This window comes from Malurus melanocephalus, unplaced genomic scaffold (assembly GCF_030028575.1).
Source record: "Malurus melanocephalus ecotype Western Australia unplaced genomic scaffold, MMel_1.1 scaffold_483, whole genome shotgun sequence".
NCBI lineage: Eukaryota > Metazoa > Chordata > Aves > Passeriformes > Maluridae > Malurus > Malurus melanocephalus.
The window spans coordinates 133807-148491 of NW_026623715.1; the positions used below are offsets into that span (position 1 = coordinate 133807).

The window sequence follows — 14685 nt, forward strand, 5'->3', positions numbered from 1 at the left end:
AAAAAAAAAAAAAAAAAAAAAAAAAAAAAAGCCGTGTAAAACCTGCATGTTAGTACAATTTAGGGTCTGTTGTAGTTTGCAAGGCTCAGTATTGTGTTGCTTTTGTTTGGTGATAAAACCGAGTATATATGTGGGCTTCCACTGAATTACTCTCTTAGGTATTAGGAACTCCTGTCACTGTAACAAAGGGCAATCTGCTCAAAGGATTTTCTTTCTTTGCATCCTAGCCACTGAAGGAAAGTGTGAGCTTCTCGGAACAAGCAGCCAGTCATAAGTGTATGTTACCTCAGGGTGTATGTGTTCTCTGAAGACATTACTCTGTCTTCAGGGTGTTTTCCTTCAGGTTACATCTCTGTTCCCGTTTACCAAGACAAAATCTAGCATCCATACTTTACCACAGTGGTGGGTTAACCTAGTCCAGCAGTCAGACTCCCATCCAGGCTCTCACTGACTTCCCCCACCTCAGCTACAGAAAGTGGAGAGCAACAAGGAGCAAGAAAATTCATGGTCTGGGATAACAGGAAGATTGCTTTCCAAGCACCATCATAGGCAAAATAGACTTATCCTGGGGAAAATTAACTCAGTCCAGTGCCAGTCAAGGTAGATACTTAATTGCTAATTCAGGTGATGAGTGAAAAAGAAAAAGGTAGGCATTTAAATAACACCTTCCCCTGCCTTTTTCCAGGTTACGCATCGCTTCTGACTCTCCCCAGCTCAAGTAGCACAGGAGCAGCTCCTCTCTCCTGCTCCTTCCTCCTCACACCTTTTGTCTGCTCTGCCCTCGGTTGTCTCCATAGTCTGCAGTTGGCTCAGGAATATCTGCCTGCTCCATGAGCTGTAGTGTGAATATCTGCTCCACCATTTAGTACTCCACCATGGAGTACTTTCTCTTGCTCTTCTCTTTTCCTCTCTCACCTTGATGTTCTGTGCAGTTTCTCACTATTTTTGTTCTCTTCTCCTTTTTCCCTCCAGCATTTTCTGTGCTTAAATAAATCCTCATGGAGGCACCATGGCATCATGGCTGAGGGACCCAGCCGTGCACTGCSGTGTGTCCGTCAGAGCCGGCTGGAGCTGAGTGTTTCTGGCAGGGCACAGCCCTGGTCTCCCCTGACTGAGTTCAGTTCTGGCTGCTGGTGCCTAGGCACYGACACTGAAATCAGCTCCATAGTTTCTTTTGTCTTTGAGTAGGTACTTGAATGTTTTGGTTGACAGCCATGCCATCCTCTTTTGGATTAGGCAGGCAGAGTCCTCCAGAGAATCTGGCTGGACTTAAATAAGGAGTAAGTTGCTGCAGATAATTGACATTGGTATTTTTGTTGGGAGTCAAGATGGTGGGTGACTCTTAAAGGATCAGAGTGGTGTTTGAAAGCCAATGGCTTGGAAGGGATTCATGGATCAGATACTGGAGGAGGGTTAAGAGGGGTCAGTGAAGCGTRGAGTCAAGAGGGGATAGGACAAGGTGGAGACAAAAGTATGTAGGAAATCAGAGCTTTCTATTCCTGCTGCCCCTGAGCTGGGAAATGTGAGCCATGAATATTGCCTTTGGCAGGGACAGCAGAAGCAKCTGCTCAGCCTAGCCCAAGCCCAGCCCCATSCTCACTGATGACAGAGGAAGAATATGTAGGGCATATTTCTGTGTATTATTGAGACTCGTTATRTAATATGGTATTGCTTGACAAGTTCATCATAATTTGGTCCTGACATTCAGGGCTGTAAATGAAATTCAGTAAATGTCAGACTGAGCAATCATCGTAAATACCTTATATGGTGGAACAAGCAAAGATGCAGCCTTTCTGTAACAAATTGTGCTCCTATTCCCACTATGAGATTTTTACAAAATTAAAGCTGTGTATTTTCCTCTGAAGAAAGTGCAATTGTTCATTGCATAGTCTTCCTTTGAGTTACAGGTAAATGTTTTATATTTGCACATGCATGGCATTGAAAATGTATCCTGAAAAGGAAAAAAAAATTGTAAAGTTCTGATTGTCAGCAAGTAATTGCAGGGGAATGATGTATGTATATATCTTCAACTCAAGCAAAAGCAGCTGTCATAGGTTTTGTGATACTAAAGCATGGCAGAAACCTCTAATCTGAAACAATGGGCACGTCCTGTGTCTTTGTTTGCAAACATAAAATATCCGAAGAATACTGATAGACATCAGTAGAGGTTTGATCATGACTCATTAGAGCTTGTTCCTTCAATCTCCTAAGGCACGAAGGTTCTTGTTTGTTGAATAGAATTGATCATTTTTCAATTAACTTTTGAAACAGGATTTTATCTGTTATTCCAAAGTGTGGTATCCCTATCTACCACAGAAAATTTCTCAGGAAAAAGCAGACATGGGAAAAACTAATCCTTGAGGCACATGAAGACGCTCTTRCAGTTATTTCTAGAACCTGGTAATGGAGATAATACTGGCTCTTCGTCACTAATAAAAATGGATGCATTTCYGTCAGATGAGTGAAATTATCCTTATTTAATTAGGTAGTGATCTGGCTTGTGCATGTTTCCGACCTTTATCCAATTTGCTAGCAAAGGTTAGTATCTCCTGATGTTAGTTACGGAGTCAAAGCACAAAGCCCAGACCCAGTCTRATGTTTGGGTGAAGTGGCTGCAAGTGAATGAAATTATTTTCCAAGTCCTAATGTTTTTTGACTAGGCTTATGTGCAGCACAAAATTCTAAGCTGCACCATTGAGTATTCTGTATTTGAAGTTCATCATAACAAGCCGATGTTGTGATATTGGCTTCTGTTCTTTTTCTAAGTTGCTGAGAATTTAAAAACAGGACAGTAATGAATCACAAATAGCAGTCTTTTTACATCTAAGTTTCCTTCTTTACACACATGAAACTTCAGGCTGTTTTTTCAAGATAATTTTGAACAGAAATCTGTTAATACTTCTGATAGTTTAAGTAATAAGTGTAATTAACAGTCCAACCTGAATACTAGAAAATAGCCTAAATGGACTAACTCTGAATTTCCTGGAAGAGGAGATACAGTACTTACTTCCCTCCAGTTGCTTTGCTTCTAACACCTTTTAAATTTACACTTTTCCAGTGCACTTCTCTGCAGCACATCTCATTTTCTGTGTGTGAAGAGAACTTCTGTAAATGATATTCATGTTTTGAGTCCAGTAGGTAAAGGCAAAGATATATGAGTTTCCATTTTCAAATATTTTCTTTTTTTGCTTGTGGCTGGAAGGACACTCTGAGTTTAGAAACTGAAGACATTGCTTGCAGCTTAAAATGAGCAGAATTGTGTTATGCTGAGATTGAGGAAGAAAGTTGAAACAAAACAAGCATCAGTTGTTGTAAAAAATATTCTTGATATGTTTGGTGACTGCCTGAATGAGTTTACAGAGTTGACAAATGAGTAGGATACATAAATGTCACCAGAAAGGGACTTGCCAGGGTCTACTGACTAATCCTTGAGTTCTTTAAATAATTTTCTTATTTAATATTGTGTCAGCTTGGAATAAAATAAAAAATAGGCCCAAATCCAGTRAAACAACCAAGTTCATACTTAAAATAACTATATGCCTAAATGATCTTGGCATGTTCTTCACATCTGTAAGACTGATCAAAAGACTACCAGGATTTGATGAAAGTCATAATGGCACAGATTGAGCAGATGTAACATGCATTAATTGTACTGATGACTGAAAGCTGCAGAGGTGTAGCCCTAGTTCTTAGAAATTTCTGAACTGCAAAGRAARATCATGTAAATACAACTGAGGATTRAATACCCTTTGTATATTTCTTTTAAAGGTCCAAACCATAACATACTAGTTGTCAAAATAATCAGTWCCCATTTTTTTCTGGAGAAGCAAAGGAAATAAAAGGCATCAGCTAACAGGAAATGGGGTTCTCAGTTTACCACCTCCCTTCAGAGGTGATAATTTAATACTGCCACAGCATCCATAATTTCATGGTAAAATCTCCATCATCAGGATCTTCAGATAAAAGCTGATTGCTTTATGAGCCAGATGTATACAGAAATGACYATGTTTTTTTCAGAGGTCAGGTGAGAGCTTTCAAACTTAATGTCTGTGTATTTTATAATATTTTCTGTAGTGATGGTCAAGAAACATTACAAGAAAATAAAAATTTTGTATTAAATTATTTAGCAATGTCTGTCAAGTGTACCTTAAAAATGCATCCAACTAAACCAATATTGTCAAGCTGAACGTTTTGAGCTATTTTTACACCCATGTTCAGATGCAATTCCTTTCAGTAGTGTACCTTCAATATTTACTTGCAACATGCTGAAGTCCACAGAGAAGAACAAAAGCAACCAACTTCARTTTATCCTTCTTCCTTTTTCTCATATTTCATGCCATGCCCTTCTCCAAGATTATTTTGGGTGCTAACAACAGGATTGGATGACACCCTACTGCATGGATTATGCATACACAGAACTGCAGTTTCATGAATTCAAGTCAAGTGCATGCAGAAAATAAACTTATTGCTGCATCTTCTTGTAACTGCCTGTTCTGCAAATATAATTTTCAAGTTGACAGTATCCTTCTAATTTGGAATTCAGGGGATTTCTAYTATTTGGTTTTGAGTCAGCTGGTTCATTCTTTTCACATGACTAAGATCAATGTCAAAACTGAGTACAGATAAAATAGTTTCTTCAGCTGTGGAAATGTCATGGAAGATTGGAGCACTATAATAAAACAGAAAGAAGAATCAGAACTGCCACCTATGATCATTACACTGTTTTAGTGCTACATTTTCATCTTAAGGTAGTTTCTGTCCTATTCAGTAAATTCTATACAACAGGTCTTGCCAAGTGAAACTTTTCCCTCTGTAACAATAAATAAAATTGAATTTGTCATTTAAACCATTTTTCTGATGGAAAGAGGTCCTTGTGTCTGTTAAAATKAATGATAAAATTTCACTTCACCATGCCAGGACAAAGCATAAGCTACTGAGAATGCAGAGGTTTAAAGTTAAGAGCAAAAAACTGCTGTGTATTTTTCTTACTTGGACTTTTTTTAAGTAGTCCTGGGATTTAGAGACATGCTTTTGCTATTTTTAAARAATATTGACTAATCTTTATATTACTGCTGATCAACCTAGATAATCAACTGAAAACCATACATTAACTTGATGAGGACATTGGTTCAATTCCGTTCGTTCTAGCAACATCCTGTCCATTTTATATTAATAGTTGTTTTATCTCCTGTGCACATATTTAAGTCAATATTTATTAAATTGGTTTTGCAGATTATGACAGAGGGTTTACTTGTTTGCCTGCCACTTTGTCTTGATAACTGAACATTGATTTCTTCTTTATATATAGGATATGATGCTTCAGCTGTTTCGGGGACTGGATTTTCTGCATTCTCATCGTGTGGTGCATCGGGATCTGAAACCCCAAAATATCCTTGTAACCAGCAATGGGCAGATAAAGCTAGCTGACTTTGGCCTTGCACGGATCTACAGTTTTCAGATGGCTCTTACCTCAGTGGTAAGTTTCTGAAAGCTTTTATTTTTCTTTTAACATAGTCTGAAGCATGTCTACAATTGAAGTTACCTGTCTCTGAAAACAATTGCTTTCCAGCCAGGATTGAAGTTGTTGTGATTATGTTGTTCAAATAATCAGTTACTGACTACTGGCTCTAAATTAAGTAATGACTGATTACTGAGGGATAAATATGTGCTAGTTTCTTGAAACTCCCATCAGTCAAACTTCTGTAGTGATACCGAYTTCCTTTGTACATTAAGTCAGACAGGTTGGATTAAAGTTCTGAAATACCCATTTTAAGATCAATCTCTTGCTGAACCCTGGGTATCTTGCCTGAAAAAGCCCTGATAGTTATGGAAATGGTACACCATCATGTTCTAACTTTCCACCATTGTGAATATGGATTCAGTGCTTGCTTCCATATGTTGCTGGRTGATTCCAAATAGGGCTGTGCTGGAGGAAGCTCAAGTGGACCTGGCAGCCAAARTCACAGCTGTTTCTCAAGCCAGCTGTTAAAGAGCCCCCTCAATATCRCGAGGCCTTCTGCTGCTGTTGCCCCTCTCCCACCAGCTCTCCTGGCTGTCTTTGGCTCACTTGCCGTAGGTTTAGCCCTTGCTTGCATTAATGCTGGAGAAACCCTGCCATCTCCTTGTTTTTGACCCCATTTCCACACTTGCTGGCCTTGCCCCCAGAATCAGCTGCTGTAGTTTGGAGCATATTGAGGAGCTGCCATGCTGCATGCATGTGGGTACCTTTTGGGTTTGTTGCCTGCTCCTGATCTTTTGTTTCCATTTTTCTAATCTGATTATCACAACTGCTGTGACAGTAACTCTTATGATACAGACAGAAAAGGGAGAACTGTGAAAAAAAGAAACTGAAAGGATCGACTTTGCATTTTGCGCCTTATTGTAGAAATTAGCGTGGCTCGTGTAGATAAAATGCAGTTCATTCTTATTATTAGTTTGTGCASGGGTCTTCCCATTGTTATGTAATGTAACTATGGACATCCGGCTTCAGACTGAATGAAGGCAGGAAACAACAAAATTATGTCATCTTGCTAAACATAGGAAAGTATCCTTGTCCCATAAAACATACATAAACCTGTAGTTTAGGGACAGTTTTTTCCTTGTATGTAGGATGTAGTCTAACCAAAACTGAAAGAATCTGGCTGCTGAGATCAGGGAAGATTGGTCATGTAACTTGAAACAGAAGGAGAGAAAGGTTCTTCCTGAATTGCTCTTACTTTTGTTTCCCAGTTACCAGTCACTAGCAGTTTCAATGAGTGTTTCTGTTGATCCATTAATTTATTTAAGCTAAAATTGCAGAATGTTGTAAGGTTTCCAGCAGGACATTTTTGAAAAGTTCTGGATAAAATGAAGAAATACAGCTTCAGAACTGAACAGGAGTTTTCCCATTATCATGCAGCTTTCTTAGGAAAAAGGTGCAAAGACCCAGAMATAGAGTGTACCTACCACAGCAAAAGACTTGCCTGTAAGAGAACATTGCCAGGATTGCTTTGTAAAGTATGTGCATTTGCTCAAGTATCTAATACTTGCATGCTGGAAGTGATGAGTTCAAAGCCATCAGCTGGTACACTTGGCACTGCTGTGAGCAAGAGTTGTTCGGACTAAGGGTTTATCCACATGCAAGTTTGCATTATGTTCGTGTAAGCATCCAAGTGTCATTGCAGCCAAACGAAAGAGTATTAGAATAATTGAATTATTCTGTGTTCAAGGATAAATCAAGTATATGGCCACATACATAAGTAATAGCTTTCACAAACTTAGTGTGCCACTCGTTTCTTATTAAAAAAAAAAAAAAAAAAAAAAAAAGTCTGTGACTGTGGTCTTTCTAAGTTAAAAAATTATTGGTTTTAAAATATTCAGTGTTGAACATTGTCAAAATTAACTTCTGTCTGGTAGAAAACTATAGGAGTGTGTTGCTTAGAATATGATAAAACGGTGTGGTTTTAAATGTCAGTCTTCATTGTTCGTACAAACTGATTGCTGGTTAGGAACTTCTGCTAAATCCGTTTTAGTCAGTTTTCTTTTTCTGATTTTAATGTCTACCTTTGGTTAGCTGCTTAGGTGTTCAAATTCTTTTTTTTTACCTCCATTGAAACTTAGTACAGGAAACACAGCTAAACAAAACAATCCCAAACCCCGAAACTTCTGTTTTTTAAACATAAAGACATTCTTGACTTTACCATTCCAAAAATAGTCCAAATTGCAGTTACTTACCAGGCAGTGAGTAAACTTGCATGAACTTCAGCAAGACCAGCTTTGTTTTAAAGTGTTGGCAGAAAAAAGTTTTGCATTATAAAAGACAGAAAATATCTACTCATATATAAATTAATAGAAGTCATAGCTTGCATAGATTTGCTTTGGATAGTGATAGTGCAGAGAGCCCAGTGATAAAAGACTGTCATTGTGATCAGTACAAGGGCTCTGCAGCATTTCCTTTGGAGGAGAAGCTTACTGCAAGATAAACTACAAGAATCATCTTTTGAAGTATCAGACCATTCCCAAGATGCATCCTCATTCATTGCTCACAAAGAAACTCTTCAGATGGGACAAAAAGAGCTTGCCATGAAAGTAACCCAGTAAAAACTGATCCAACCCAAGTGCTCTGGGTGCTGCAAATGGTAACTTCAAAGCAGTGTCTCTGTAACAGCCAGTTATTTACACAATGCTAAAGAAACCTTCTGGCAGACCGGTRGTCCAGGCATATTGCTGTCATTTAAAGAAACCTTTTGATATTTCTGTCAGTGAATGAATAAAAGATTGAAACTAATGTTACGCAGGCCCGGGGGGGCAGGGTGGAGATCACTGCTCCCAGCTGTGTTCAGACAGAGACCTGATCCGGGTCTGAAATAACAGCCCTAGAAAGAATGAGGTTGGGCGGGGGTGTCATATGCTGGGTAATAAGGCATGCTTTTGGTTCCGTGCAAAGTTAGACTCTTTTTAAGTGTTGGTCTTGGCCCTTGGGGAAATTTTGAATAGGCTTTGTGATAACAGAGAAGCTCTATAGGACAGAGGAGGTAGATGTGACTGTAGTTTTAGAGTTGGATAGCAAAAGCTAATGAACTGTCACGTTTCTCCTGCTGCAGAAAATGGGCACTCAGTTCTAACTTTCTCTGAGCAAAGGAATGAGTGGGTGTCTGGAAAGTCTGAAGCTGTATTATCAAAAAAGAATAATCCATTTATCTATTTTTGTTGACTTTTAACTGCATTAAAGAAAGGAAATGAAGATGAATCATGTCATACAAGAATGTTAAGTGAGATAAGTTCACGCAGTTGTGATCAGAGCATCTAGGTGGAGCTGGGTCTGTCCAGCTTTTAAAACCTGGCCTGCATCAGGATCTTGCGTGAAACTGGCAAAACTTTAGTATTTGTAACACRCTTCTAAAACTTTCTTTGAAAACATGTGTGCTTTACCTTAGATGACAGCAGTACTGAGGGTTTTTTCCCCCATGAAATGCCAACAAAATTGGTTTATGTCTTTCTTTTTAAAATAAAATCCACTATTTTTCAGATTTACCCAACACGGAAGGGAACAGTTTCTTCAGTTGATGCTCTTAAGTTGTTGAGTACTAGACCCGACTAAATAATTTTTTTTAAAAAAGACACAAAGTATTCCGCAGTTATTTTCAGTAAATAATTTTAGATTATGCTAGTTTTTATTTGAGTATTTCTTCAGGATAAAAACTTTCCATTCATTTCTGGCAGTCACTCCAGTGCGAATGGTTTACATGTCACATCATGCAAGAACTTGGATTTCATTTTGTTGGTATAGTAGCAAGGGAGCATAAAGTAATTTTCACTGACGGGGCTTACTTTGTAAAAACAAATATGTGAGTTACTTAACAGCAACAAAAAAAGACAGAAAAGCTCTCTTCCAAAGAGGAATGAGTACTTTTCTGTTTCCTGTCTTTTACTTTCCTGCCAATTAATGTTGCATTGTAATTTTCCAGTAAATGCCCCCTGTTAGTAAATAGTTTAAATGGAAATGCTTGTCCGAGCCAATATGGTCGATGAGAATCCAGGCAGAGAACYTTCTTTTGATTTGCCTTGTTTTTGTGGGGTTTTTCTTCCTTTYTTTTATGGCCTCCTTTTCTGAGTCTCTTGCAGTGCAGCTTTAACCTGAGATACATTGAGGATCCCTAAATGGATCTGATTTGACAATTTATTTAAAGCTCACAGTCACTTTCAGACACTGCAGGAGACCTGTGGAAATAAGCAACCACCTGCCACTGGTTAAACTGTTAAAAAGTGTCCTGGTGAAATCAGTACAATGACACTTGATTTTCCCTCATGCATGATTTAATAAGACCATAACTCTTCCTTCCTCTGGCAGGTGCAAGTGGCACCGGTGTGGTGTTTTGGTATRTTGTGAGGAAGCACAGCGCCTGAGATCTGGGCCCTCATCCCCAGTTCTTTCCTTATGGTGCATTTCTCTAGCCCACCCAAATGTTCCTGAAAACGAAAATTAGTCACAGACAGACATACAGTGAATCAAAATATGTGGGTTTGAGCTTGTCACTGCTGCTTCTGAGAATTTGTGACTATTTAGAAGTGCAGTAAGACTAAAATTGTTGGCTTATRTATCTTCCCTACTGATATGTAGTGCTGCATAAAAAGTCCACATGTCTGGCTTTGTAAAAAAAATTAGTGAATTCTTCTGATATTTTGACATCTGGAGGGATCTGTATTGCATCCTTCCAACACCCTCTAGGAACATTATTTCCATCACATGAAAATGAGTCATTTATCTCTGGAGTCATCTTAAGAGCAAAAATCATTATCAGCACATGGACGGTAAGATCTGCAGATGACTAAAAACATTTAAAGACATATTTATGAAGATTTGACTGAGATCAGATGTTCACTACGACCCAGATTTATGTGAAAGTAACGATGACAAAACGGATTGTTTAATGTCCCTATAATTATCAAAGGGTAATATGGAAATAGACATCAACAAAATTAGGAAATTAGAAGTTTCTTATTCATCTGCATTATAATCATATAAGATAATTTTTCAAAAMCAACTTAATTTTTTTTTGGCTGTCATAAGAACCTTTAAATTTTTAAGGCTTGGCTGGAAGAGTCATACTAGCTGTTCTCATAGAGAAAGAGGATTTTTACGAGGTTGTTACTTCTAAAGACACATCCTAGTGATAATGTACAGGTCACAGTCAGCATAAGTAGGTCTAACATTTCTACTGCAGCTGAAAGGATGCCCTGCTTTTGGCTGCGCACTTCCATCACTTCCTTCATTTTTTTTGGCATCAGTGATCGCTCCTTTGCAGTGTGACTGAAACTGAACACTGTACAAAGTAGTTACTAATTTTCAGRTGGCTTAGTAGGTGCAAACCACTGCGTAGCCACATGAGTGAAAGGACTGACACACAGGAGAGGGTGAGCAAAAAGATGGGGTCATCCACTCCCTAGACACCACAGTCTAAGGTTTGTTGGAGTCACATATGAAACCACATCTGAAGTGTTCAGCTGAGGCCTTGAATAACTGAAGTAACTCAAAGGCAGAAATGTTTTTCAAAAGCTTGCAACTCRTGCTGATTTACGCTGTTCTGAAGGTGTTAGATGAAGCAGTTAACTGGTTCATTTAAGGCTATTACTGTATCTGACTGTAACAAAAATTCTACGAGCATCTGTATCAGTGTTTGAAGTATTTTTTACCCCCACCGTGCCAAGACCTGAGTTCAGCGCTTTGTGCTGTTCCTTTGCAGGGGATGCCAGGACTCACCCTTGAGACCTGTCAGGAATGCAGAGAATGCAAACCTTTGCTCTGATTCAGACCCAGGTTTATCATGAACCATAAAAAGCCTATCTTTTAATCTTTCAAAGAAAGTAAATTATTTCACAGTAAACAAGCAAATTGGCTTCATATGAGAATATTTTCTGTGCCAGAAAACCCCTTTCCAGTGCTGCAAACATTGATATKTGAGGACAGAGTTTGTCCACACTGAACTGAGCATGTTTGGCAGCCCTGCAGCTGCACTAGTGCGACCCTGCAGAATAAATTTACCTTTTGCTGGTGGAAAAAAGCAAAAGAGGTGCAACTTTGAGCACAGTTCATATSAGAACAAAAGAAGTTTCTGCTGGGCTGGGCCAAAGGTTGACTATGTGCTCTATCAAAGGATAATGTTCAAGAGAGGATGCTTAGGAGGGAGAGAAGGAAACAGCTTTCAGCAATCAGAAAGGTACCAATTTCCAGTGCTGGAGTTTGCATCTAGATCATTGTCTATAAAAAATCTTGAAGTACCCATCCTCCATAAACTAATCTGCTTTTTGAACCATTTCTACCTTGGACTATAGTTAACTTCAGCACTGTGAGAAAAGCTTTTTATGTTGTTTTAAATCTGACACCTGATAATATCACTTAGGTTCCTCTTAATTCTGCTGTTGTGAGGCATTGCCTTTTCACCTGAGGGTGAAATCTGGTGTCATTTGGCAACAGCACAGTTCCATTGGTGCAAGAAAAATGTACTCAGTGGAAATAGGCCTTCGCATGTTGATGTAAAGATGAAATTACTTCTCTTCCCTTCCTTTCCCTTTTCCTTTCCTCATTTAATGAGATACAGTAGATTTTAGTAATGGTACAGTGGTAAGTACTGTACTTACCACTTAAGGTAAGTGGTACAGTAGTAATGGTACTAATGCATTASAGTTCTCAAAGAAATACCTGGTGAACAGACTGTAGGATGTGAAACTGACTTTATAAGGAATAGGTTGTGCTTAACCTGCCAAAAAGAAATGGGGCAGAGATTGTAAAAGGGAGAAAGGAAGGGAGAAAATTATTACTGCATATTTTCTCTATATTATAAAAGAGTATCCTRCTTTTGTGTGACCATACTTCTGTCTTCTGTTTTCAGATGTGAAAATATGCGGTGCATTTCCCCCACCCAGTGATTTACATCGTCCTTGTACTATTTTTCTGTTGATTTAAGTGGGTCTGTTTTTACATCTACTCCCAGAGATAATTGAGTGGGTTGGATTGTAAAAACAATTTGATTGTTTGACAAGCTCTCTCCTTGTGTATTTACAAAACTGTTCCCACATAATTTCCAACCATCCTGAAACACTAAAATTCCAGCCTCGGGTTATGCTCTTATCAGAGCTCAWTGAGTAAGCAGGCATGGGCCTGTTTGGTACTTAAGTGTGAGACATCCAAAGAAAGAGAAGCAGACTAAATGGCATAATCTCCTTGGAGCTCCTGCTCCAAGTGAAGGCAGGTGTCTATTCAGTGCTGACAGTGATGGTTTTAGGGCTTAATGTGGAATAAAAATGAGTTATTGACACTTTTTTGCTGTGGCRGGGAAGTAACTATGAATGTTCTCTTCACACTGGCCAAAGTCCTACTCTAGAAGGCATTTCTAATTGAAATTCCTCTTAGCCTAACAATATTTAGTACCTGTTCAGCATTGCTGGTGTGGAATTCTCGAGCTCAAAAGGAGAAGAGCTGAGAAATYAAACAGTACTTTTTGTAAAACAAGTAATATTGCTCTCTGTTGCATTTTTAATGCTTTGCCCATAACTTTAATGTGCTGAAAAATAGGGTTTCCRTCACTTCCCATGGGAGCCTAATCCAAAATCTCTATATAATCACTTTCACAAAATTTCCTTGATGTCCAGCCTTCAATGTCCCATTCTTAATTCAATTCCATTACATTCTTTGTTGTTATATGCTGAATGGTAGCAGATGACCAATGCTTTGCAGTTGCAATAAAGAAGTCAGTTACGTATAGCTGTAATACATTCATCCTTGCAAAATGTGGTAGGATAAATAATTTGATAAATAATGGAAGTATATTAGCCTTACATTTTCCAGATTTCAGTAAATTATAGGGCACCAAAGAATTCAATTAGATTTCTCCAGATTTCCCATTTTCATCATTTAGGTGAATAAATCCAGAGGAAGATATTACACTAAAAGAATTACTGAGCTACGAGATTAATTCCTCAGTTTTGGGATATTACAAATAGCTTGGTAGCAAGTTGCAGAGATCACATATGGGCTATGAGTTATCATTTAGATGCATGAAAAGAGCATATGAAAATGGAGACTGTTGCATGTAGGGTAATTTATAAGAAATAATAAAATACTGACGCCACAACACAAATTTTGATTAGACCTCATCTAGATAAGTGTAAGCTGCTCAGTTTCTCTGTGGTTGAAAGATGATTTTGGTCAGGAGTTATTACAGGAAAGGATAGATTTCTGTATAACAGAGAACCAGCGACACTGTTTTCTGTGAAGCAAGAAGAATCTGCATTACTTTATTAAAATGAATCCTGACAGTACAGACAGTTGATACCTAAAAACAGCATCAAGGACCCGGATGGGGAGAACACGTTCAATGATGGCATGAGAACTAGTTAGTTTAAACTAACTTACATAATTTTAAATAACTTAAACAACTTGTGTCAGAAAGTTAGAAAACTAGTGACATTCTGAAGCACCTTACAATAGGACCAGTGCAGACAAGAAATATAAATAACTTCAAGAGCGAGCATGRCGAATTTCTTTGATGCAAGCTGGGAAATCTTGATGACTGAATTAGTCCAGTTCCATTTGCCCCTTCAACCATTTCACTGGAATTTTCTGTAATGATTGCAAGGCAGACTTGTTCTACAGATGCAGTGTATGAAAGTACCATTTAGACTTATGATCAGCATGGAAGAGCTGATGTGTGGATAATKCGTTTGCAGTCAGCAAGTTGTGCTGCTCTCCAGGTCAACTATTGTAATGACATCGGCATCTTGTAGTAGCTTTCCAGTAAAGAAGAAAAAAATAATAAAAAAATGGAATGACTGCATACTGTTTGAAGACTCAGTACATTTTTGCTTTTAAAGTTCAGTGTGATTTGAAACAGGATTACAGTTTTCATCATTTACTGGGCCTGAGTGACAAAGAACAAATGACAAAAAGGAAAAAAAAAAANNNAAAAAAAGAAAAAAGGAAGAAAAACTAGCATTAAGAAACATGAGCAATTAATCTACCCAGCACAGAAACAGGAGAAAACTGGTGCAAAAAAGGAGGGAAAACAACCACCTGCAAGTTTATACTGATTGAGTTCTGAGGTCATGTTGTGGATTTAAAAGGGGAATAATGAGAGTAGAGACTTTCTGCTTAGGAAGCAGGAGATATTTTTTGATTTAACAGTGATATAGGTTGTACCATGTGGGCCC

The 14685-nt window shown here is 38.3% G+C and overlaps 1 protein-coding gene across 2 annotated transcripts in view; it reads left to right on the top strand.

Annotated features, from left to right (window-relative positions):
- CDK6 (cyclin dependent kinase 6) overlaps positions 1-14685 on the top strand; it is a 121970-nt gene that overhangs the window by 50357 nt on the left and 56928 nt on the right. For both annotated transcript variants that reach the window (XM_057380946.1, XM_057380945.1), the window contains exon 4: positions 5309-5476. In XM_057380946.1, the coding sequence (XP_057236929.1) occupies positions 5309-5476 (168 nt within the window). The remainder of the gene's footprint in view (positions 1-5308; positions 5477-14685) is intronic.